Here is a 23,524-nt window from a genome sequence, read left to right on the forward strand (position 1 = left end):
AGAAGGCAGGGTAGAGATGCACCTTGCATCAGATGTGATGCGATTAAGTGAGCTCTTGCTCACAAAAGCTTATGCAGCTCTAATTCAGTTAGTGTAAATGTTGCACAAACAAGGGAATTCTGCAGGAAATGTAGTGTGCTTCTGTTTTGTTCTGATATTCCTAGTAGTGGCACTGAAGTCATAACCAGGATTATTTGAAGTGTAAGATGCTACGCATGGAGAGTAAGAGTTACAGGATTTGGGGCTTTTTAGTTAGCTATAAACTAAACCTTTTCCTAATCCTTCAAACAAGGGTGTATACAAACAGGGTCCAGCCAAACCTATCCAGGTTTTGTTTTTCTAAGATGGGCCAAAACCAGAACTTTTAATATTTAACCCTTTCCAGATTTGGGGAGGTCAGACAAGTGATTAAGTGCTCTGAAACCCTTAGGTAGTAGATGCTGTAAACTTATGCATTGTGTTTATAGAGAGAGGTCATTCAGTCAATCTACACCATTTTGTAAAGTTCTTTATAATTTTAAAGACTATCTATTCTGTGTTAACTCTTTATATAGAAAATATAGTAACTTACAGTATAGGAACTGCCTAATGACAGAATTATTCACCTCTTTGCCTTTTTTCTTTTTCTGATTAGGTGCTGTTAGTTCTCTGAATGTTCTTGTGGCAGAATTATTTTTGAAATAATCATCTCTAAAAGAAGATGAAGATGTGGCTCTTAATCGGTCATCTTGTTACAGTGCCTTTCATCTTCTGCCTGTCAGGTGAGATGACCTCCCATTTTAGTGAAATGAATTAACTAATTTTTTCAGTTCTATTCTTCACTTCAAGGTCAATGCTGGTATATTTAATGGGCGAATTTATTTGTGCAGATGTGATGAAATATTAAATTTGAATAACAAAAAAGAAAGTGTTTCACAGATTAACTAAAGCAGAAATAAAAAAAATTAAATAAAATTTGATGCTGGTTGTGACCTTGCATATGCTTCTGAGTCTCTGTAGTCTAGTAAATCAAGTGAATCCTTTCTCTTGATTTACAGTATTTTATTTATGTAAAACTGTTAGAGACAACTGTTTGCTTAAAAGAATGAAAAGATACCTAAAGGAGGAGAGACTGAAAAGTTTGGAGCAGTTGTGCTGTGGATTGCATTTGGAAAAGAAGAAAACCTTAAAATCACACTTGCTAGCAGAACCATATGGTGGTATTCTGCTATTTTTCTTGTATAATCCAGTGCAGTGGTACAGCATATATTGATTTTAATTGTAAATTGTAAATGATTAAATTGTACATTAAGTAGAGATGGGTCCCATGCCATAACAGATCAGATTTTTAGGATTCAGATTTCTAACACCTCAAAGTTTGGGGCACTTAGAACCAAAATTTTAGTTCAAGCTCTTTATAGAGGCAGGAGCCAGCTACAGGTTTCCTGGCTCAAAACCTGACTACTCAGCTTCTAGAAGAAGAAAGGAATATGGGGTCAGGCAAAGGTCCATTTCAAAATTCAGTTCTACTTTAACCAAATGCCCTTTATTTCCCCCCCAAACGATACAACAGCTCCCAGTCCTGTAGTGCCAATATAAAAGAAACTCCTTTTTTAAATCCAAGGATATTTAGATCTTAGAAGAATAAATAAGTTGTGCATCACGTAAAATGGGTTCAAATGGCTTTTGGCAAGTTCAGGTATTGTGTGCAAATAATTTTGCGAATTGTGTTACTTATAGTAAGCCAGATTGTGGATCTTGTACTGCACTAGATACTTTACTGTGCAATAGAGGAAATTACTGTATGGTAAGCCATCTACACGTTCAGACCCCTACTGCACAGTAATTTGCTCTACTGAGCAGTTAATTTGCTACCTGCAAATGCAAGTAGCAGATTAACTGCCAAGCAATTACTACACAGTAAGGCATGTGTAGATGGCTGACTGGAAGCAGATCTGCTCTCAGGCAGCAGGGGGCAGAAAATTGCTCCCTGCCCCCAGGAGCTGCCTGCTGCTGGCGCGGGCTTTACCACCAGAGCCTGGATGGGAACAATGTCCTGCTCCTCAGTAGCAGGGGGCTCTTCGCCCTGGATCCATGATCACAGAGCAGGGGCAGGAGCTCCATGCTGTGGTACATTGTCCCCACCTGAGCTCTGGTGGCAGAGCCCGTTGCAGCAGCAGGCTGCCCCTGGGGGCAGAGAACAATCTCCTAGCCCTTGCCAGGAGACAGCTCTCACCTGACCTCATGTTCTCTGCCAGCCTCTGGGCTAGCACCCTGGGGTAACCTACTGTTCCCCCTGGCTGCTGTAGGGGGGAGAGCAGCAAGTGAGTAGCCTTCTCCAATCTGCTTCCAAATGCACACGTGTGTAGATGCCTGCCCAGGGTGCCCAGAATAAATTACTCTGCAGTAAAGCCATCAGCAGCATTTGCACATGTAGACATGCCCACTGAGACATTTACCATGGAACTAAGTAGCCAACTCCACAATAAACATCTCCACAATAAACGTTATAGACATACCCACTGGTTAATGAATTGGGAGGAGGTGTTCATAGTATAGCCTAGTGCTCCCTCCACTTTTAGGTGATTGTTTTGGCTATTTTTCCCCTTTCTGTTATTTATGGAATTAAATCTCAAAATAAAAATGGTGACTGGCAATAGAGCTGTGCAAAGCTTTGATTGCTGTTTCAATTTGGCAGAGATTCAGCCCAATTCAGTGGCCAAATCTTCGATTCTGAATTGAATCAAGAGATCCTTTAATCTCTTCAAATTGAATCGGAATCCTGTGAATCGATTTGGAGAGATTTTGAAAGATTCAGTGATTCAGACATAGACACTAGGGGTGTGCGATATGGGCCAAATTCTATTCGGATTTGGATTTGGCCTGAATCGGAGACAGTGATTCAATTAGTTGATTCGGATCATTGTCCTGATTCGATTAGGTCGAATCCAAATCGAAATATTCGATGCTGATTTGGAGAATCAGCAATTCGGCCATAGACACAGCTTCAAATTTTACTATACATACTTTGAGGTACCAGGTACGGCTTGTGAATGCTATGATGCTGGGGTGGATGGAGTGTCCCACAGGAATGAAGGAGGGTCCCCCGTATACTCAGTAGTGAACCCAGAAGTGGACTGAAAGTACTTCTGGTCCACTTCTGGATCAACTGCCATGCATGCTGGGGACCCCACCGCACTCCCATGGGATGCTCCATCCACCTCAGCATCTCAGCATTCATGAGCCACCTGGCACCTTGAGGTATGTAGAAAAAACATTTAAAGCTCTGCCTATGTCCCAATCTTCAAATCTTTCTGAATCTCTCTGAATCTTTAATCCAAGATTAAAGGGTCTCCTGATTCAATTTGATTTGGATTTGCAGATTCAGCCACCAAATTGGGCTAAATCTCTGCCAAATCAAAGCAGTGACCAAAGCTTTGCACAGCCCTAATAGACACAGCTTTAAATGTTTTTCCTACATACTCAAGGTACCAGGCAGCTGAAGGTCCACTTCCAGGTCTGCCTGGGAGTGTGCTGGGGGTGCCCCCCGCACCCCCCGGCTCGGCAACTGGTGTCTCCTGGGTCTGGGGGACACCCGGGGTCCCCTCACAACTACCTAGAACAAATATTCAGCTCTTTTTTTTAAAAGGCACCCCCTAGATTTATTAATGTATTTCTTTATTTAATAGGTGTGTTGCTATAGGTGTCAGCAAGGGGTTTTAATATGCCAAGTACTTTAAAAACTCATACAAAGCTAGTGCCTACCTTGAATAGCAAGTAAGTTAAAAATATAAATGACAAAGAGAGGAGAAGGAAAATATAATAAATGTATTTGCAATTTTATTATACATTTATCATTATTATAATTATAGCTAAACTAAGTGTCAGCCTTCCTTGTCTATTATTAGTTACTTTCATGTAAGCCTAGCAGGAGAGGTGGGTCCTGTAGGGGGATTTGGAGTCAGGGACAGGAGGGGTACTGGCCTCCCAAAAAAGCTGTCCAGAAAACAGTAATTTTTTTATTAAAGACTTCTACTTTTGCTTTTGTTCCAGTGAGAATTAAACAAAGACATTTTTTGGTTTTTCTTCCAAACACTACTTGACTTTACCTCACACACATGCTTCTGGGTAGCCAGTAGGCCACTGGATAGAGCAGTCATGGTCTACAGGAGACTCACAATCAAGTTCCTATTCTGCTTGATTTAGAATGGGGGCTTGAACCTTGGGTACCCTACCCACCACTGGCTTTCTCCAGGGGGTGGAGGTGGGTGGCACCAGAAGTGAGTAGCTCATGCAGTTCTTTGGTTGGAATTCTTCCACTTCATATCAGTACTTAAATATTCATTCAGTTAGAGGGAGAGGGACAGGCTTCATAGTCCTAGTGGTGTTTAGATCTTTGTTGCATCTTACTCAGAGCTAAGCATTGAAGTTGAGTTTTCATTTCTCAGAAATCATAGTTTCATAGTGCATAGGGACGGAAGGGACCTAAACAGATCATCAGGTCCAACCCCCTGCCCTGGGCAGGAATGAGTGCTGGGGTCATAACACCCCAGCCAAGTATCTATCCAGCCTCCTCTTGAAGACCCACAAGGTAGGAGAGAGCACCACCTCCCTTGGGAGTCCAGTCCAGAGCCTGACAGCCCTAACCATAAAGCAATGCCTCCTAATGTCCAGCCTGAGCCTTCTGTCTAACAATTTGTGGCCGTTATTCCTAGTAAAACCTGATGGTGCCTGAGGGAACAGAGCTTCACCCAATTTCTGCTGGTCCCCCCTGGTGAGTTTGTAAATGGCCACCAGTTCCCCTCTCAGCCTTATATTGTGGAGGCTGAATAGATTCAGGCCCTTCAACCTCTCTTTGTAGGGCCTGACCTGCTGCCCCTTGACCATGCGAGTGGCCCTCCTCTGGACCCTCTCAATGCTAGCCACATCCCTCTTGAAGTGCGGTGCCCAGAACTGGATGCAGTACTCCAACTGTGGCCTAACCAACGCTGCATAGAGGGAAAGGATCACCTCCCTGAACTTGCTTGTGGTGCATCTGTAGATGCACAACAGGGTGTGGTTAGTCTTACTGACTGCTTCCTCACATTGGCGACTCATGTCAATCCTGGAGTCAACAATGATTCCTTGATCCCTTTCTGCCACTGTGTTGACTAGGAGGGTGTTTCCCAGCCTATAGGTGTGTTGCTGGTTCCTTATCTCTAGACACAGTACCCTGCACTAGTCTGTGTTGAATTCTATCCTAGTCTCATCTACCCACCTCTGTAATTTGTCTAGATCTAGCTGGATTCTCTCCCTCCCCTCCAGCGTGCCTACCTCGCCCCACATCTTGGTCTCATCAGCAAATTTGGACAGCGTGATTTCCACACCCACATCCAGATCACTGGTAAAGATATTGAACAGTACAGGCCCCAGGACCAAGCCCTGGGGGACTCCACTGCCCACATCCCTCTAGGTCCAAAACAGCCTGTCCACCACCACTCTCTGTGTGTGACCATCTAGCCAATTTGCCACCCATCTAACTGTGTAGGCATCAATGCTGCAGTTGCTTAGGTTTTTTTTTTTATGAGAATGGGGCGAAAAACAATGTCAAAGGCCTTCTTGAAGTCCAGGTAGATGACATCCACCTCAACGCCCGCATCCAAGGACTTGGTGACATGGTTATAAAACGAAACCAGGTTAGTCGGGCAGGATCTGCCCTCAGTGAACCCAGGTTGGTTGCCCCTGAGCATTACCTTCCATGCTGGGCCGCTACAGATGTGTTCCTTGATAATTTTCTCAAAGGTCTTCCCAAGGATCGAGGTAAGACTGACTTGCCTATAATTGCTGGGGTCCTCCTTTCTTCCCTTCTTGTAAATGGGGACCACACTGGCCCTTTTCCAATCCTCTAGTACCTGGCCAGAGCGCCACGAGCACTCATAAAGCTGTGCCAGGGACCCTGCTATGACCTCTGCCAATTCCCTCAGCACCCTCAGGTGAAGAGCATCTGGCCCTGCTGATTTAAATCACTGCACCAGTGGGCCATTGGCTGTTCTAAAGTGTTTTAAAGTGTAAGCAAATAAAAGAGTGAGAGACGGACCTTCTTGTCCTTGTTACCTGTATTACAGGTAACCTTGTGGCAGGGTGGCTTTTAAATCAAATCAATTTAAGTCATGATTTAGATCACTGATCAGGAAGCCTCAGTTTAATCATTGTTTTCGACAAAAAGTGCATTCTTGTTGTTTAATATAACCTTCGTTAAAATATTCCCAAACAGGGTCTCTTTTACAACTTGGCAACCCTGCTGCCATGATAGGCTTTCCCTTCTACCATACCATTTTCTCACTAGATCTCAAATCAGTGGAGAGGCTATACTCAGGAACATATCCCTCAAGACTTCTGGAATATTCTGTTCAAAGTGTTTCTCCTTTGCTTCTACTGTCCCTCCCTCCTTGCATTTATCTCCAGACTCCTCTGCCTTGCCCAGGTCTACTCCACCCCTAATAATTGTCTGTTCATTTAATTTCTTGAAACTTACACTTTTAGAGGGAGGTAAAGAGCTTTACACAAACTTGCAGAGAGACAATAGGGCTGATGGATAGGTAATCAAGGATGTTATCTCTGGAGACACAAATACACAGTTTGAGAACTGAAACTACGTATCACAGAGATGCTTAATGGGATCTTCTAGACTGAGTCTCATTGGGTAGGGTGGTTTTCTTTAATCTTTACTAGTCTATAGAGGAGCCTCTGAGAGCCCCCATAAAATTAGGTGCCTAATATAGCCCATGGCTTGTTGTGACCTATTTATAAAACCTTTCTAAAAAAGTTACATGACTATATTGTCTCAAATAGTATATAATTAGAAGTTATAACCCCTATTCCATGACAACTTTGAGCTCTAACGTATCTTAATTTAAAACTATCTTTATATAAGTTTATTCTTAAAAGCATCTTTAAAAAATAAAAAAAATGATTAAATATAAAAATTTTACTTAAATAAAAAAAATGTTATTTAAAAAAAGAGTATTGATTTGTATTCACCTGTCTTGTGGATAGGCTACTGACAAAAGAGGCAGAAATGGGTCTACTGCCTAACCTTCTGTTTTCTTGCACTTTAAAACATAAAAACAAGCATGTATCCCAAAGTCTGTCTGGCTACTTGTGACAGCCCAACATAGATTCTCACTTCTACCAGCTGGGGAGACTCACAAGGTGGAAAGAGGGTGATACACGGATTGGCACCAGGTTTTCTTGAATTTGTTGAGTTCTCCAAGTTTCCCTCAAGCTTATACCCAGTATTTATAGATGGCTGGTTCTAATATTCTAATAAATGAACTCTGATTGGTTTTATTTAAATTTCCTTTTTTTCACTGAAACTTTGAAACTGCATTAAACCAGATTTCTTGTGGACTTGGAAGGTGTCAGTTTGTCGGGTTTTATATCCTTGGACAAGTAAACAGGAGGATTTCCTTCCCCATTGTGGAATGCTGTTCAACGCTGGTCTGTTTCTTCTTCACCTTACTTTGTGGTCTTCTCTGACAAGGCTGTTTTATTTTTATAAATTATCTAAGCATCTTAACAAAAACATCTTTCTATTATAACAAAATATCAACTAATGTATTTGGTTACAACGATCACTACTACTAATATTTTAAGATAAATCTATGACATAGTGTATTTGGATTATTTAATGTATAGTCTTCCCTCATAATGTCTCCTTTGCTTTGTTTAACTGTGTTTAGTTAGACATGTGAATTACTTCCTTTATTTTGCTGACCAAGCTAGTTGTCACATTTGCAAAGGTCCGCACCACAGTCACTCAGAAACAGGCTTTGGGGCCTTCTGCACTTCGGCGTAGGCCCGTGAAAATGTCCAAGCAATACCCTTTGGTGTTGACCAAAAATTCCATCCTAGACCTGAGAAACCTTGGCTATGGTTGGCTTGGATATTAGGGAATATTTAACCTTAGCTTGAATATCAGGGAATCCTAAAAATAATCTATTTTTGTTACCAAGATGGATTTGAAGAGGACATGCTAAAAGTTTTAAATCCATGGACAAAAATAAAAGAAGATGATACAGAAGTATCATCGAAGTAAAAAGGACCTTCCATGGGCAGGCCAAGAGAAAGGAGACATTGAAAATAATGTGCATATGTGACAGGGAAGATGATGATGTCAGAAGTGACAAGACAACGTGAAGAGTGAAGAAGGTATAAAAAGAAAAACCAAAAGTTCAATTTTATAAGAAGACAGCCAAGATTTGAAGTGGGGGAAGAAAGGTTGGCATTGAAGGTGCTGATTCACTAAAACCAAAAAGTTGTGCAAAAATAAATTAGTGTCAGTTTCACTTAGTTCAGTTGGTTTTCAACAAAACACAATCTTCTGAAAAGCTGCCTGGTTTCCTGCTATCTGACTTGCTGAGAAGTCTGCAATGTTACTGTCTGAGGTCTGAGACAGTGCCCCTCCCCTCCATAAACTACCTCGTACTAAAAAACCCTGGGGCTTTCAGCTTCCAGTCCTCCAGAGTACCCTGCTATGAGACTGTCCAAAGGTTGGGAGCACTAGGACTTCCAGGTCCATGCGGTAGTTAGAAGCAATGGAGCTTTGAGGGCTCCAGTCCTGTAGCTGGGAGTTTGGGAGTCCAAATAATCCCTGCTGAAGATGACTTCCTACAAAAGTAATCTAATGGGACGCCTAGAAGCTAGAAACTTTGGAGTTTGGCATCCCAAGCTTAATTTGATTTTAAATTTTCAAACAAATTATTTGGATTACTTTTAAATGTATTTTATTTTAGATTTTTCCTCTCAAGGACATGATACAGATATCTGCTTTTTGTTCCAAAAAGAAATACTTTTCTTTCAGAACTTTGGTATTTCTTACAGAACAAAAATTCTGACTTTAAGGTAGTTGAAAACAAAAGTTAAAGACAATTGCTATCGCTGTCTATTACAGAATCTCATAAAAATACTGTCAGTGGGAAGCCTGTAATTGCGTGGATGAGCAGACGTTATCTCTACATGAATCAGTGTAGCTGATGGGCAGGCAATGAGATAGGAACAACATATATTTTGCAGGTAAATCAGTGCTTGGAATTGAGTCTTGCAAATGTAAGTGACTGAAAAGCTGTAAGTAGTTTTGTTTTTTCACGCCCCGATCCCCCGGATAGACAATCATAATGAAGACCTGTCTTTCAGAGTGCACTTTGAGAGACTCGAGGCAAATGCAAGCAGCAAATCACTTCTTGAGGAGAGTGGTAATGATTGGCAGTCCAGCTGTCAGGGATGTTTCATGTCTGTTATCAATAAGATGTGACATCCTTTTATTGCCTCACATCTGGGTTTTCTTCATACCATCTGGAACATTTCTGTACCAACTATTTCAGTTTCACTTCTACATAGTGTTTTGTTTTTTAGATTTTTATTTTAATCAAGCTGCTGTCAAACAAACAGGTCAGTGGCCCAAGCGTTGCCTTGACACAGGGTGATGCAAATGAAGATTCCATTTTAGTAATGGCTTTATTTTTATTCTCTATCCCCAATGGCAAATGATAAAACCTAGAGATCTCTTTTTTATTGTGTGCATGAATGCTATATTATATTTGGTTAGAAGTGGAATAAATGGGATGAAAGTTCTAAAGAGATATGCCATAGTAATTCCCTTGTAATTAAAGTATTCAAAACATTATTTGTAATACAGGTGTCAGTACTGTAGAGTACTTCAGTAAAGTAACCTGGGGGTTACAGTGGACCATAAACTGAATATGAGCCAACAGTGCACTCTTCTTGCAGAAAAAAGCCAATGGCATACCTGGTTGTATTAACAGAAGCATCACCTTGTAAATCAAATGATTCTTCCTCTCTCTTCAGTTCTGGTGAGGCCTAACCTGGAGCACTGTGTCCAGTTTTGGACCCTACACTTCAAGAAAGATGTGGACAGATTGGAAAGAGTCCAGCAAAGAGCAACGAAAACTATTAGAAGCTTAAGAAACATGATTTCTGAGGAAAGTCTGAAAGAATTGGGATTATTTAATATAGAAGAGAGGACAGGACAGGACAAAAGGGAAAGGGGAATGGGGAAGGGGCACATTGATAACAGTCTTCAAGTACCTGAAGTGTGATTACAAAGAATTTAGAGCCGGACTTTTCTCTGTGGCAGTAGGGGACAGACTAGGGGCAATGGACTCAAGCTGCAGCAGAGGAAGTGTTGGTTAGAGATTAGGAGGAACTTTCTGCCTGTGAGGGTGGTTAACCATCGGAACAGGCTACCCAGAGAAGTTATGGGATCTCCATCTGTGGAAATTTTTAAGAGCAGGTTAAACCATTGGCCAGTAACCTTTTTCAAGCTGTGGGCTGAAACAACCTAGCTCTGGTCTGACACAGGCCAGGTGGTTTCTGCTGCACATGAATCGCGGGAGGCATTCCCTGCACTCCCACCGAAGGCGTGCAGCTGGGGTCTGCTCCCATGCCACTGCTCCCCAGCTGCAGTGCAAGTGAAGCTCCCAGCTGAACGGGAACTGTGCTGCGGCCAGGCTAGGGTTTAGAATTTTAGGGAATCATTTTCAGAAGGGCTGAGGTGACAGAGGCACCAAATAATATTTTCAAAGTGATTTAGGTGCTTGGGGGTGTTGGTTGTAGCTGTGTTGGTTTAAGGACATAGGCAGACAAGGTTCTTAGGATAAATCTTTTATTAGACCAGCTAAAAGAGTTGTAAAAATTCTTCTTTGCAAGCGTTTGGGTTCAAACACCCTTCTTCAGGCAGAGACATATGTCTTACTGAAGCTGATACAATGACATGGGGGAGTTAATGGAAGAACTGGAGCACTGTGAATTCACACTCTAGCTCACTGGGCATACACTCTTCATGTGCATGGAGGCATTAAGAATGCCTTTGAAAACAGTGTGTAAGGTAATTGTACTTAGTGTTTACAAAAAGTACTTACAAAAAGTGTGTAAGCAATGTTATACAGCAAGCAATGTGCTGTATATTCACATCCAAGCTAAGGGCTGTCCACCCACGTATAGTTCAAAGGCTCCTGCCTGGGCAGCACTCTATGCATTGCTCCTGGCACTGCTGCAGCCAGGATCTCCAGCCTCCCACTCTATCCTCCAGCTTCTGCTACCTGATCCTGCCCCTGGGGTCAGGGCAGCACAGCCTACAGGACCTGTGCAACAGGGCAGATCTGGGGCTTGCCCGCGTGGGCTGGGGTCAGGGAGTCCAGCCACTAGTAGGACAGACCTAACCTATTATACATAACTTCCCAAATGCCTCTTTAAGGGCTGGGGAATGCCAAGGAATAGCCACCCTGTTCTGAGTAAGGCTGGCAAGCAGGTGACCTACTGAGCAGGACAGAGTCCAGCTAGGAGACTTTAGAGAGCTTCATAGATGGAAGAGGGGCAGAGGGGATTGCAGCCTTACTATGGAGAGTGATTAGGGACACACCACCTGAAGATTTCCCAGCCTCTTTCCTTGAGATGAGTTGAGAGATTTTTAGTTTTTGGATGGACAGTTTTGTTTACATTTAAAAATGAACCTGGCTGAAAGCACCAGAAACTATCCCAGATCACGGCTGTCATTGCCTGAAGTGATGGATTAGGGACCTTTGAGAACAAGTTCTTAGTTTCCTGTGTCACTTTCAAGAATGGGACTTAGGCTTCTTTATCATTTGGCCACTTTTAAAAGTTTTGCCATAAGTGCCTGACAGACAAGTAGCTTTCATTAAAAACTCTCACAGTGAATTTTTACTGGCATTCTTGTGACATCCCCATAGACAAGAAAAGAACTCACTTTTTACAGCCATTCCTCACTGTAAAAGTACAGAAATCTCTGTCCTGTATCTGTTCTTTAGACCAGTGGTTCTCAAGCTTTTTGAATTCGGGGCACCCTTATTGGACTTGAGGCACCTCTCCATAACTTTTGTAAATTAATTAAGTGGCACCCAGTTTCAGAAACTAAATGATATATAACAGTGTACTCTGTATATTGCAATGCATTTGGGGCGTTGGCCATGCGGAGACAAGGCTGAGCCCGCACTTATCTATTTTTCTCCTTACATGTCACTTATCTCCTCATGCCTTGTGGCACCCTTCAAAGTATCCTTGTGGCACTGCTGGCTGAGAATTACTGCTTTAGGCAAATAAAAGTTGCAATGCTATCACTTTTCATATGCACTAAATTCATTTTTAAATGGGGATAAAAGAGAAAATTCCATATCAAATATATGACATCAGAGTTAATCAAGGACTTTGCTGGAAAAATGGGAGAAGATTGTGGATAATAGCAGATTTCCTATCATTGTAATACACTGTTATGTTAAACAACAAACTACTACATAAGACAATTCAGTCACATGGTCTTTTATGAAGTAGAATTATTGTTCTGGGTGTTCTTTATGCCCAGGTGCAGAAATACTTTTTGGACCTAATATTCCTTGAGCATTTAACTGACTTTGAGTAATATCTGAAGAGGATGGAAACTGTTAAACAGTATTATGAAGTGCCTGATTGCATTTATGGACACTGACACATTTCTAATAGCACTTGAGCCCCCCATAAATGTTAAGTGCAGCATTTCCCACTCCATTATGACGGAACTAAATACAAATTCAAGACAACCCCAACTTTAAGATGCCCCTCAATAATTAGATTCTATATATGGAAAATGATAGATTTGTTATGATTTTTGGTGTATAGAATCTTATTAGTTACGGGGAGGGGGTCATCTTAAATTTATCCCCCCAAGTGTTGAGGAATGCATTGAAGCTCAGTTAGGCTCTGGAGCGGTGAGAGACGCGCGGGTGAAGCCCGTTGCGCCCCCGCTCCCCCAAAGCCCCCCAGACACCCGCTCAGCAGCCGCCGAGCCCCCTGCCGACCCCCAGCACACCCGGAGGTAAGCGGGCTCGTGGTGGGAAGGGGTTAAGTCCTCGCTCCCTGGGAGGAGACGGCTGCCTGGAGCCGGGCCAGGTTAAGCCCCAACCCAGGCCCTCTACTTGGCCCAGACCCCCAGGGAGAGAGAAGAGAAGGAGTGGGGTACTCACCAGTCCCCCTCCTGTAGGGCAGGGCCCCCCAAATCCCGGGCAGGGCCCCCCTGGCCTGAGAAACCAGCGTTCCCCAACGGCAGGCCCACTGCGCATGCGCGCAGTTTAAAAGGGCCCACCAAACAGGGAAAAAAAAAAAGCTCAGTTAGGCTCTGGAGCGGTGAGAGATGCTCAGGTGAAGCCCGCTGCACCCCCACTCCCCCGAAGCCCCCCCAGACACTCCCTCAGCAGCCGCAGAGCCCCCTGCCAACCCCCAGCACAGCCGGAGGTAAGCGGGATAGTGGTAGGAAGGGGTTAAGTCCTCGCTCCCTGGGAGGAGGCGGCTGCCTGGAGCCGGGCCAGGTCAAGCCCCCGCCCAGGCCCCTACTTGGCCCAGCCCCCCAGGGAGCCACACGAACAGGCTGCGTAAACAGGCACTTGAGTTAGCGCGGAGTTCGTGCAGGGGAGGGTGTGGGAGGGCACAAGACCCTGCCTGCGAACCCCCCAGACTAGTCAGCCCCAGCCATAGCCAGCCTACCAGAGGCATGACACGGATGGGCACGCGCCGCACCCCGAGGGTCCCCTCAGGCTCTGCGGTCCCCCCATCAGGCACCTCAGAGACGGCTACTCAGACGGAGCCCATGGTTCCGGGCTCCACGCAGTCCCTGGCTCTTGGCTGTGGGGGCTCCCTGTCCCTTTTTCAGGCTCTGGGGCCCGGGAGCATGGCCACCTCCCCTTGCGGGGTCTGGTCCCTACTGGGGTCTCTGGCGCGCCAGCTGGAGGAGCTCCAGGCCACAGTCCAGAGACTGCATGCCATCAGGAACTGTGAGCAGGAGATAGACTCCTACTGCCAGCCTCTTCTCCCCCAGGAGCCTCAGGGTAGAGCACTGTCTCCCTCCAGGACTAAGGAGGACTCTGGGACCTCCCGCTCTGCCCAGTCAGGGGCGTGGACCAAGGTGGTCAAGGGCCCCCCGCCGCACCAAGGCCCCTCCCTCGCCGGAGCTTAGCAACAGGTTCGCACCTCTTTACAGCCCCAGCAGAGCCTGCTCAGTTGCCAGCTCCTGCAGGTAACCCAGGCACAACCACAGCTACTGCCCCCACTCTCCCCAAGACAAAGCAAAAGGTGTTTGTTGTGGGAGACTCCATCCTGCAGGGGACTGAGGGGGCAATCTGCCACCCCGACCACTTAGCCCGGGAAGTTTGCTGCTTCCCAGGGGCCCGCATCCAAGACATTGCGGAGAGGATCCCACAGCTCCTCCGGCCCACAGACCACTACCCCATGCTCCTTATTCACGTGGGCACCAATGACACGGCTTGGAGCACCCCCAGCCAGGTCATGGGGCGCTACAGGGATTTAGGAGCGGGGCTTAGGGGTCTGGGAGCTCAGGTGGTGTTTTCATCGATCCTCCCAGTCTCGGGCTATGGGCTGAGGAGAGAGAGGAGAATCCATGCAGTGAACCAAAGACTGCAGAGCTGGTGTCATCGGGAAGGCTTTGGCTTCCATGACCACAGCTCGCTCTTTGACGAGAGAGGCAGCGAGCTGCTGGGAAGCGATGGCCTCCACCTCTCCCCCCTGGGGAGGAGGCTCTTCTCAGCCAGGCTGGCTGACCTGCTCCACCGGGCTTTAAACTAAGCCCACTGGGGGATGGGGGGACTACTGCCACTGCTGGCCCGCTGAGCAACCCTTGCAAAGCCAGCAGACCAAGGCACTTAAGGGAGACCACCCCTGCCCCAGCCGTGGCACAATCTGTGGGCAAGGCAAGAGACCCCAAGGGGACACTTGCCTGCCTGTACACTAATGCCAGAAGCCTGGGCAACAAGCAGGAGGAGCTCATCCTCCTGCTCAGTGCAAAGAATTATGACATCATTGGGATAACGGAGACCTGGTGGGACTCCGCCCATGACTGGACCACGGGTATAGAGGGCTATACCCTGTACAGGAGGGATCGTGCTGACAAAAGGGGAGGGGGTGTAGCTCTCTATGTGAAGGAAAGCTACATGTCCCTGCAAGCTGATGTTGGTGACCAACGTGGACAGCTAGAGACCCTCTGGGTAAAAATTCGTGGGGAATACGGCACAGGGGACACAACGGTTGGAGTCTGTTACAGACCTCCCACTCAAAGTCCTGAGCTTGACCAGGAGTTTGCCCGGGAACTGACTGAGGCTGCTTGCTCCAGGACCTTGGTTGTCATGGGTGACTTCAATTACCCGGACGCCTCGTGGGAAGATCACTCAGCAAAATCCGAGCGGTCGCAAAGCTTTCTTTCATGCGTGGATGACCTCTACCTGACTCAAGAAGTCTATGGGCCAATGAGAGGCAAAGCGCTGCTTGATCTGGTACTGGCTATGGGGGACGACCTAATCGGTGACCTAGTGATCGATGGGAAGCTGGGTGACAGTGACCACAAGCTGATCACCTTCACCATCCGCCGTAAAGCTGGCAAGTCAGCCAGCAACACAGAAGTCGTTGAATTCAGAAAAGCCGACTTTGACAAGCTGAAGGGGCTTGTTGGTCAGGCCCTTAGGGACCATGACCCCAGGGAGATGGGAGTTCAGGAAGAGTGGTTGCTTCTCAAGGAAGTGATCCTCAATGCACAAGCTAAATCTATTCCAACACGGAGGAAAGGCAGCAAGAAGGCACAGCAGCCCTCCTGGCTCTCCAGGGACCTAGCGGACCTCCTGCGGCTAAAAAGGAAAGCCTACAAAGTTTGGAGGACAGGACTCACCTCCAAGGAGAATTATTCTGTGCTGGTCCAGTCCTGCAGGGAGCAAACCAGGAAAGCCAAGGCTGCAACTGAACTCCAACTAGCTTCAAGCATCGAGAACAACAAAAAGTCCCTTTTCAGATATGTGGGGAGCCGGAGGAAAAGCAAGGGCAACATTGGACCCCTGCTAAACCAGATGGGGCAACTGACAACTGACGCCCAGGAAAAAGCCAACCTATTAAATAAGTACTTTGCGTCAGTCTTTCATCAGTCACATGGGATGCCCATGCCTGCTATGGGACAGGGAAATCTGGGTGAGGGGGATCCCCTACCCTCCATCAATGCTGACCTCGTGAAGGAACATCTTGAGAAGCTGGATACCTTCAAGTCAGCCGGCCCTGACAATCTACACCCCGGGGTACTCAAGGAGCTGGCGAGCATCATAGCCCCGCCCCTGGCGCAGATCTTTGAAAACTCCTGGCACTCTGGTGTAGTGCCCGAAGTCTGGAGGAAAGCCGATGTGGTGCCGATCTTCCAGAAAGGGAGGAGAGTGGATCCGGCTAACTACAGGCCCATTGGCCTGACTTCTATCCTGGGGAAGATCTTAGAAAAGTTTATTAAGGAGGCCATCCTTGATGGACTGGCCCAGGCTAACATTCTAAGGGATAGCCAGCATGGGTTTGTTGCGGGTAGGTCTTGTTTGACCAATCTCATTTCCTTCTATGACCAGGTGACCTATCACCTGGACAAGGGAGAAGAGATTGATGTCATATATCTTGACTTCAAAAAAGCTTTTGATCTGGTATCCCATGATCACCCCATGGCCAAACTGGCCAGTTGTGGCCTTGGCTCCACCACGATCTGCTGGCTGGGAAATTGGCTCCGTGGTCGGACCCAGAGGGTTGTGATTGATGGCAGTCACTCATCGTGGTGCCTTGTGACCAGTGGGGTCCCTCAAGGCTCTGTCCTGGCACCCATCCTGTTCAACATCTTCATTAATGATGTGGACATTGGAGTCAGGAGTGGAGTGGCCAAGTTCGCCGATGACACCAAACTTTGGGGCAAAGCATCCACGCCAGAAGATAGGCGGGTGATCCAGGCTGACCTGGACAAGCTCAGCAAATGGGCAGACGAGAACCTGATGGTGTTTAACACCGAAAAATGCAAGGTTCTCCACCTTGGGAGGAAAAACCTGCAGCATCCTTATAGGCTCGGCAGTGCTACGTTGGTTAGCACTACAGAAGAAAGAGACTTGGGGGTCACGGTTGACTACAAGATGAACATGAGCCTGCAATGCGATGCTGCGGCTACTAAAGCGACCAAAACGCTGGCTTGCATCCATAGATGCTTCTCGAGCAAATCCCGGGACATCATTCTCCCCTTGTACTCGGCCTTGGTGAGGCCGCAGCTGGAGTACTGCATCCAGTTTTGGGCTCGACTATTCAAAAAGGATGTGGAGAAGCTTGAGAGAGTCCAGAGGAGAGCTACGCGCATGATCAGAGGTCAGGAAAACAGATCTTACAATGACAGGCTGAGAGACATGGGACTCTTTAGCCTGTAAAAGCGTAGGCTCAGGGGTGATCTGATGGCCACCTATAAGTTTATCAAGGGTGACCACCAGGATCTGGGGGAACGTTTGCTCACCAGAGCGCCCCAAGGGATGACGAGGTCGAACGGTCACAAACTCCTGCAAGACCGTTTCAGGCTGGACATAAGGAAGAATTTCTTTACTGCCCGAGCCCCCAAGGTCTGGAACAGTCTGCCAGCGGAGGTGGTTCAAGCACCTACATTGAACACCTTCAAGAGTACATTGGATGCTTATCTTGCTGGGATCCTATGACCCCAGCTGACTTCCTGCCCTTTGGGCAGGGGGCTGGACTCGATGATCTCCCACGGTCCCTTCCAGCCCTGATGTCTATGAAATCTATGAAAGGGGTGATAAAAAGCTTAACCTCCACCTCTTGTCCCCCCACCTAGTACCTGCACCCATAACCATCTTTCCCCCTGGCACCTGTTCCCCTTGCAACTGTGCTGGGCTCTGGCCTTGTCCCCAGCCGGGAATCAGCAGTGGCAAGCCAGGGGCAGAGCTGGAGCCAGAGCTACAGCAGCTTCCCTGCCACTGTGCAGTCTCCCCAACACTCCCTCCACACACTGTGCGGCTTACCCTACAAGGAAACCCAGCCTCAACCGGGCAGTAACAATGACAGTCACTCTGGTCCTAGCCTCCAGTTCTCAAATGCAAGACGAGTCCATCCCCCAACCCCTCATGTTGTACACAGGGAAAATAAACTCATCTTGTATTTGAGTGACTATAGGTAAATTATATTCTAAATTACATATAGACTGGATTTTTTCCAAGACATCAGCTTCAAAGGTGCCTATTCTGAACTGAAGATTTGAATCTACATTATTCAAATATTTTTTCCTACAGCATGATATTATTCATAATTACTAAAGATGGGTAAACATTTGCCTCTGAAAATAAGAACTGGGTGAGTTCACTTAAGATCTATGTATTTCTTCTCTTGCATTCTTGTTTGCAACTTACAAGAGCACTCTGTGTAGCCATAATGACACTTGACATTTGTAAATAAATAATCATGATGTGCTTCATGAGTGTAATGCTGAAAAACATCAAAGTGTCTGGCTTATCGAGTGGAGGAAGCTTTTGGCTCTTTTCCATAACAGCTTCTGTTATGGAAAAGAGCCAAAAAACTTCTCTAATATTGGGAAATCTTATTCTATATTACATTGGATGTAGTGTCTCATCAGATTCTCAATATCAAATTTTTAGTGGCAAACTGATAAAACAGAGCTTGATGATTTACAACATGTACAGCAATGAATCACCCCATACCTCTTCCATACCTTCATACATTAAAATTCAAGGTTAATCTAGCTGTGTGTTGTGTCAGCACACCTTTGGCCTTTTGCTACACAAAAATCTCTGACAGAATACTCCAGCAGTGGACAGATCAATACCTATGAGCTTAGTACCAAATGAGTGTCTAGAGAGGTAGTATACAGCCGTTCATTTCTAAATGTGGAAATTTTTAAGAAATTACCACCGCAAGAAATGGTTCTGGGAAAGGGAGCAGTATGGGCATTCTCCCTGTAGCTGCCCCCTTTCCCCTGCTCTCCTACCTTCCCCAGACCAGGAATCGGTCTGGAGAAATGGTGGGGAGGATGCTCTACTCCAGATGCTGCTCCACGGCTCCGGGTCTAGCGGGGGAATGGAGTGGGGCACTTCAGAGCCAGCACTTGCAGCCCAGTGTGTGGAGCTTTTGGTGCAGGGCTCTGCATGTGCCACGCAGGGGGAGCTCCATGCAGCCCCATGAATGGGACTGTGGCACATGGCTCTAAAGTGTCTTGCAGGGAGATCACCCACCTCCCACACCCACAACATACAAGATCTCACAAAGGAGATCTTTCAGGTTGACACCTAAAACGGATGACAGGGCATAGACCACTCTAGATATATACCGTGTTCATACACACTCCCACTAAAGTAGGGGTGGGGAAAATACAGCCTGTGGGATGAATTTGGGCTGCCAATTGATTGTATCTGGACTGTGCCTGCCCCCGCAGCACTGTGCATGGGGCTGAGCCCCACCCAGTTCATTCCAAGAACTTGGGTGCCATAGATATTGGGTTAGGGATCCTTATATGTTTTGTTTGTCATCTCTTTCCCAACGTAGTATTTAGTTACTGCCCAGTTTTGTGTGTTTTAATTTTAGGAAATTAATAACGTGTTAGAACAGAGAAAGCGTGTGTGCACGCACATACACAGAAACCTACCAAAAATATACTGAGACAATATTTGATTAATTTGGTCAAAGTGACCTAATCTTAAATGCCTGCCTTTCTAACCACCAAATTTTTCCATTTAATGACTTCCAATTCTAATACCCAGTGTGGCACATGAGTCACTTAAAAATCTACTGCATATACAAGTGACAAGTCAAGGAAGAAGTCTTCTAAATTGTGTAGTTATTCTATCTTGAAATTGAATGTGGGCATTTACTGTGCATTTCAAGGAAAATGTGAAAGATCACCAGTCAGACCTATAATAATAATAAGAATAATAACAATAATAGTTGAATGAAATAGTTGTGCTTACTGTTAAATCTGGATTAGCTATACAGGAATTTCATGTTTTCTGTTATAAAAATGTGTGCTTCTATGCCATGTATCACTTAACATCAGCCTTCTATAATAGACTAAAATGACCTTTCATAGCTGCTTCAAGAAATATATATATAATAGCTCTTTTATAAATCAATATATACAGAAAAAAAGAAGTAAAAACCCCTCATAAAATGCAGGAAGTGATGGCATGTGGCTTCTCAATGGGTTTTTACAAAAACAGAAGAATAAATATTAATAGTAAGCTGGGACAATTTTAATGGCAAAGCTTTGTCTGAATATATAAAGTGAATTGAGACCCAGCTAGACTAACATGGTTTGGTGACTTATCACTTGAATGAGACAGATGAGGAAATCATTATAAACACAACTAGTAAAATTGTAGTAGATTATTCCCATGCGGTGTTTTGTGATTTCTTCTGCTTTCCTATATATCAAATTGGATAGATAATTGAAATGCAAGAATGGGCATAGTAGGTACAAGCAGCAGCCTGCATAAGTAATTTAATTACACAAATAGACTGCAGGATTACAGATGATTCATTTCAAGTTTCTCTACAAAATAACTTTCTGTATGAAATTTTAAGAATCTGCCCACATACTGATCACAAGGTCCATGAAAGTTGTCATTTGAGTAAAAGAAAATAAACATACCTGAATATTCACTTCAGAGTCATTTATAATTTAGATTAGCTTCTTTTTCTGTTTTTTTTCTTTTACCATTCCTGCTTTTCTTTAAACTCATTTATGATTCCTGAATAAATTCTTCTTTACTTTCTTTTTGGAGATGTGTACCCTTTTTAGATTACATATGTAAGTCATGTTCAGAAGGAACTGAAATTGGTGGTAAATTGTCTAAAATCCTTAGGAATTAACTGGAAATGTCTTTTTTGGCAGTTTATGAACCTGCTTTTCTGTCTTAATAGCTTAAGAAGCCCGGTTATGATCTCACAGTGGCATAAATAACATGTCATTTAAGCTATCCAAGTGTAAAACCAGTGTGAGATCACAATCCTTAGGCACTTAACCCTCATCCATTATCATTAAACTGTAACCGTTGTTGTTCTCATGGGGTAACTCGTTACCCCACAATTTGACATTGTTGGTCTCATTGTTATCCCACCCACATAAACAAAATGGAATCAGTGACAACAGTATAAATGTACCAAAAACTATTTATTAAATATACAGATTGTTTGAAAAAATATTTATGATGATTTGAGCCCAAACTATTATATAACTAGAACTATGAACAAAATTTAAACTTCTTTTAGAGTTTCAAAATGTGAATGAACAATTTGCAGTTCATACTGTTTTCAAACTAACAGTTACTTCCAAAAACCTTTCCTGTTTTAACTAAATATTGCATTCCTTACAAAGCAGCAGTGATGTACTGGGATTCACACAAGCAAATCATTTACAATCTTGGCATCCAGGTTTTGCGGTCATCTGTCCTTGGACAAAAAGCACAACATCCGCTTATGCTTGCAGAAGGCTCTATTGGGGTGCATTGTGGCAATTTGTAATTTAGGGCAGTCATACCAGATTTGATGGACTTAGACAGATTACATGTATCCATCATTCTTCATTTTCTTTGTCAGTTGATCAACTGTTGTCCAAGTTCCTGAAGAAAAAAGCGCCATCTTCTTAAATGTGATCTTTGCTTCCAGTTTGCATTGTGGCTTAGCCAAATGATGAGGCTGGCAATGGCAGCCACATCCAGCATATTGAAAAACAGTGTCATTGGCCCCCTGTTGATTTTCTGTCTGCAGGTGGTCATATAGACTAAGTGGTCAAGGTTATCCAATCCACCCTTGTTTTTATTGTAGTCATGGGTGATGTCCAGCTTTCTTTGCTTTCCACCCACTGACAGGTCATGGTGCATGCTTGACAGCAACAGCATAACTTTGGACTTCTTTGGAACATAGGAAACTAGGGTGAGTTCTCCATCAAAAGCAAAAATGGATGAAAAAGTCTCCGTTCTTTGATTTGCTTGCATTGTTTGGGATATCAGCCTTTTTTTTCCAAATCGTAGCCACATAGGTCAAATCCTGCTATAGCAGTCTTTCTGCCGGGTCAGTGCTTATGAAGAAACTGTCACCCACAATATTTCTTCTAGTTTTGTACCAGGGATGAATCAATTTTTCAATCACTTGGGTACCAAGATTACCTTGGCATGGAGCTTCTAGTTGCTTGCCCAGGTAGAAGTCTCCAGACAGGGGGAATGATGTTGCTGCATCACAGCACCACCAAATTTTCAACCCTGATTTGGCAGGCTTGCTGATCATATACTGTCTGAAGGGACAGCGACCCCTTAATGCAATGTGCTGCTTATCAACCATCAGGTGTATTCCTGGAATATACCATGTCCTGAGCTGCTTCACAAATTGTGCCCAAATATCTCTGAAGACAGCAAACTTGTCCACTGCTCTCTTCTCCTCACATGTCAGTTTGTTGTCAAATCTCAGGTAGCTGGTGATTTGACAGAATCATTTTAAACTCATGGTGGCACAGAAACAAGGACACCTGGTGCATTGCTCCCACAACTCCTCCAGTGCCTCATGACCACCGTGGTATAGACCACTCAGCAGTAGAAGGCCAGTGTAGGCTTTCAGCTCTGTTTTGTCCAGCTTTTTCCACTCCTTCCTATTTTCAGGATGACTATCAATCCGCTCCCTGCATCTTCTTTCTGCCTCTCTTTTTGTTTCTCTTATGATGACAGTCAGGATATCTTGTGTGAGAAACAGGTGAAACGTTTCCACTGCTGTGTCTTTATACTTTCTCTTGTTGCCCCAGCACTTCCATGGACTATGTCCTAGGCTGTTCTCCGATGACGTATTAGCTGTGGACTTTTTTCCCACACTTTGCTATACCTGCCTCTAAAGGTGTCATCATCTGCAAAGTTTTCTGGGAGTGGTGGCAGTGGTTCTGCTCCACGTCCTGCTGTAGCTCTCCTCTGTCTTCCATGGTGGCCCTGGGCTGGTCCTCTTCTCTTTCCCACTGGGAGTGTTGGCATCACTTCTGCTTGCGGCACCAACTCCTCGTCTGAGCTGGATGAAGCTTCCATAGTTGCATGGTCTTCTTGCTTTGATCAATCTCCCATGTCTGGAACAAAGTCAGCATCCTCACTGCCTTGGGATAAGGTTTCATCAGTTGATGTGTTGCTGCCATCCCTGGTTACCTGTGCAAGACAGGCTTCAGCACTGCATGTGCACTGTCTTCTCATCCTGGACTGCAGAAAAAAAAGAAAAAATTGATTACTGCTGAATGCATATAAAAAACAAGCTTGTCCACCTATGCTGTCACAGAAGCAATTCTGCCCTGTCCTATGGCAGTGCACGCAGTGCCCTCTCCTCTGGGCACAGAAGCCAGAGACCAGCATCATCCACCCTCTGCAGGCAAGCCATATGTGGGTGGATGCTGTTTGGAAACAACACATGCAGGGGCTTATTGAGAGCAGGTAAAAGGGGCATGATGAGTGTCAAGCCATTACTGTTGAAGGGGACTCCATAGTGTATGCTGTATTGCCGTATGATGTTCTATTTCTTGTCTGCTGTACATTTGCTCCTTGTCCTCACTTCCAACAAAGGCAGGGCAAACTAACTTGTAGGTTATGAAAGGGGCAGGTGAGGTGGAGTTTTGCCATGAGAAAAGAGAGCAGAGGTGGATTTGGGTATGACAAAGGGTTTCTTTTTTGGGGGC

General features: G+C 45.0%; 1 protein-coding gene across 1 annotated transcript in view; it reads left to right on the forward strand.

Annotated features, from left to right (window-relative positions):
* Positions 1-23,524, forward strand: part of CNTN1 (contactin 1) — a 473,636-nt gene that overhangs the window by 283,956 nt on the left and 166,156 nt on the right. Inside the window, exon 5 of the mRNA XM_090042334.1 lies at positions 635-761. Within this exon, the coding sequence (XP_089898460.1) occupies positions 701-761 (61 nt within the window). The 5' untranslated portion in view covers positions 635-700. The remainder of the gene's footprint in view (positions 1-634; positions 762-23,524) is intronic.

Source organism: Crocodylus siamensis, chromosome 4 (assembly GCF_052110815.1).
Source record: "Crocodylus siamensis isolate JL-2025a chromosome 4, ASM5211081v1, whole genome shotgun sequence".
In the NCBI taxonomy this organism is placed as follows: domain Eukaryota; kingdom Metazoa; phylum Chordata; order Crocodylia; family Crocodylidae; genus Crocodylus; species Crocodylus siamensis.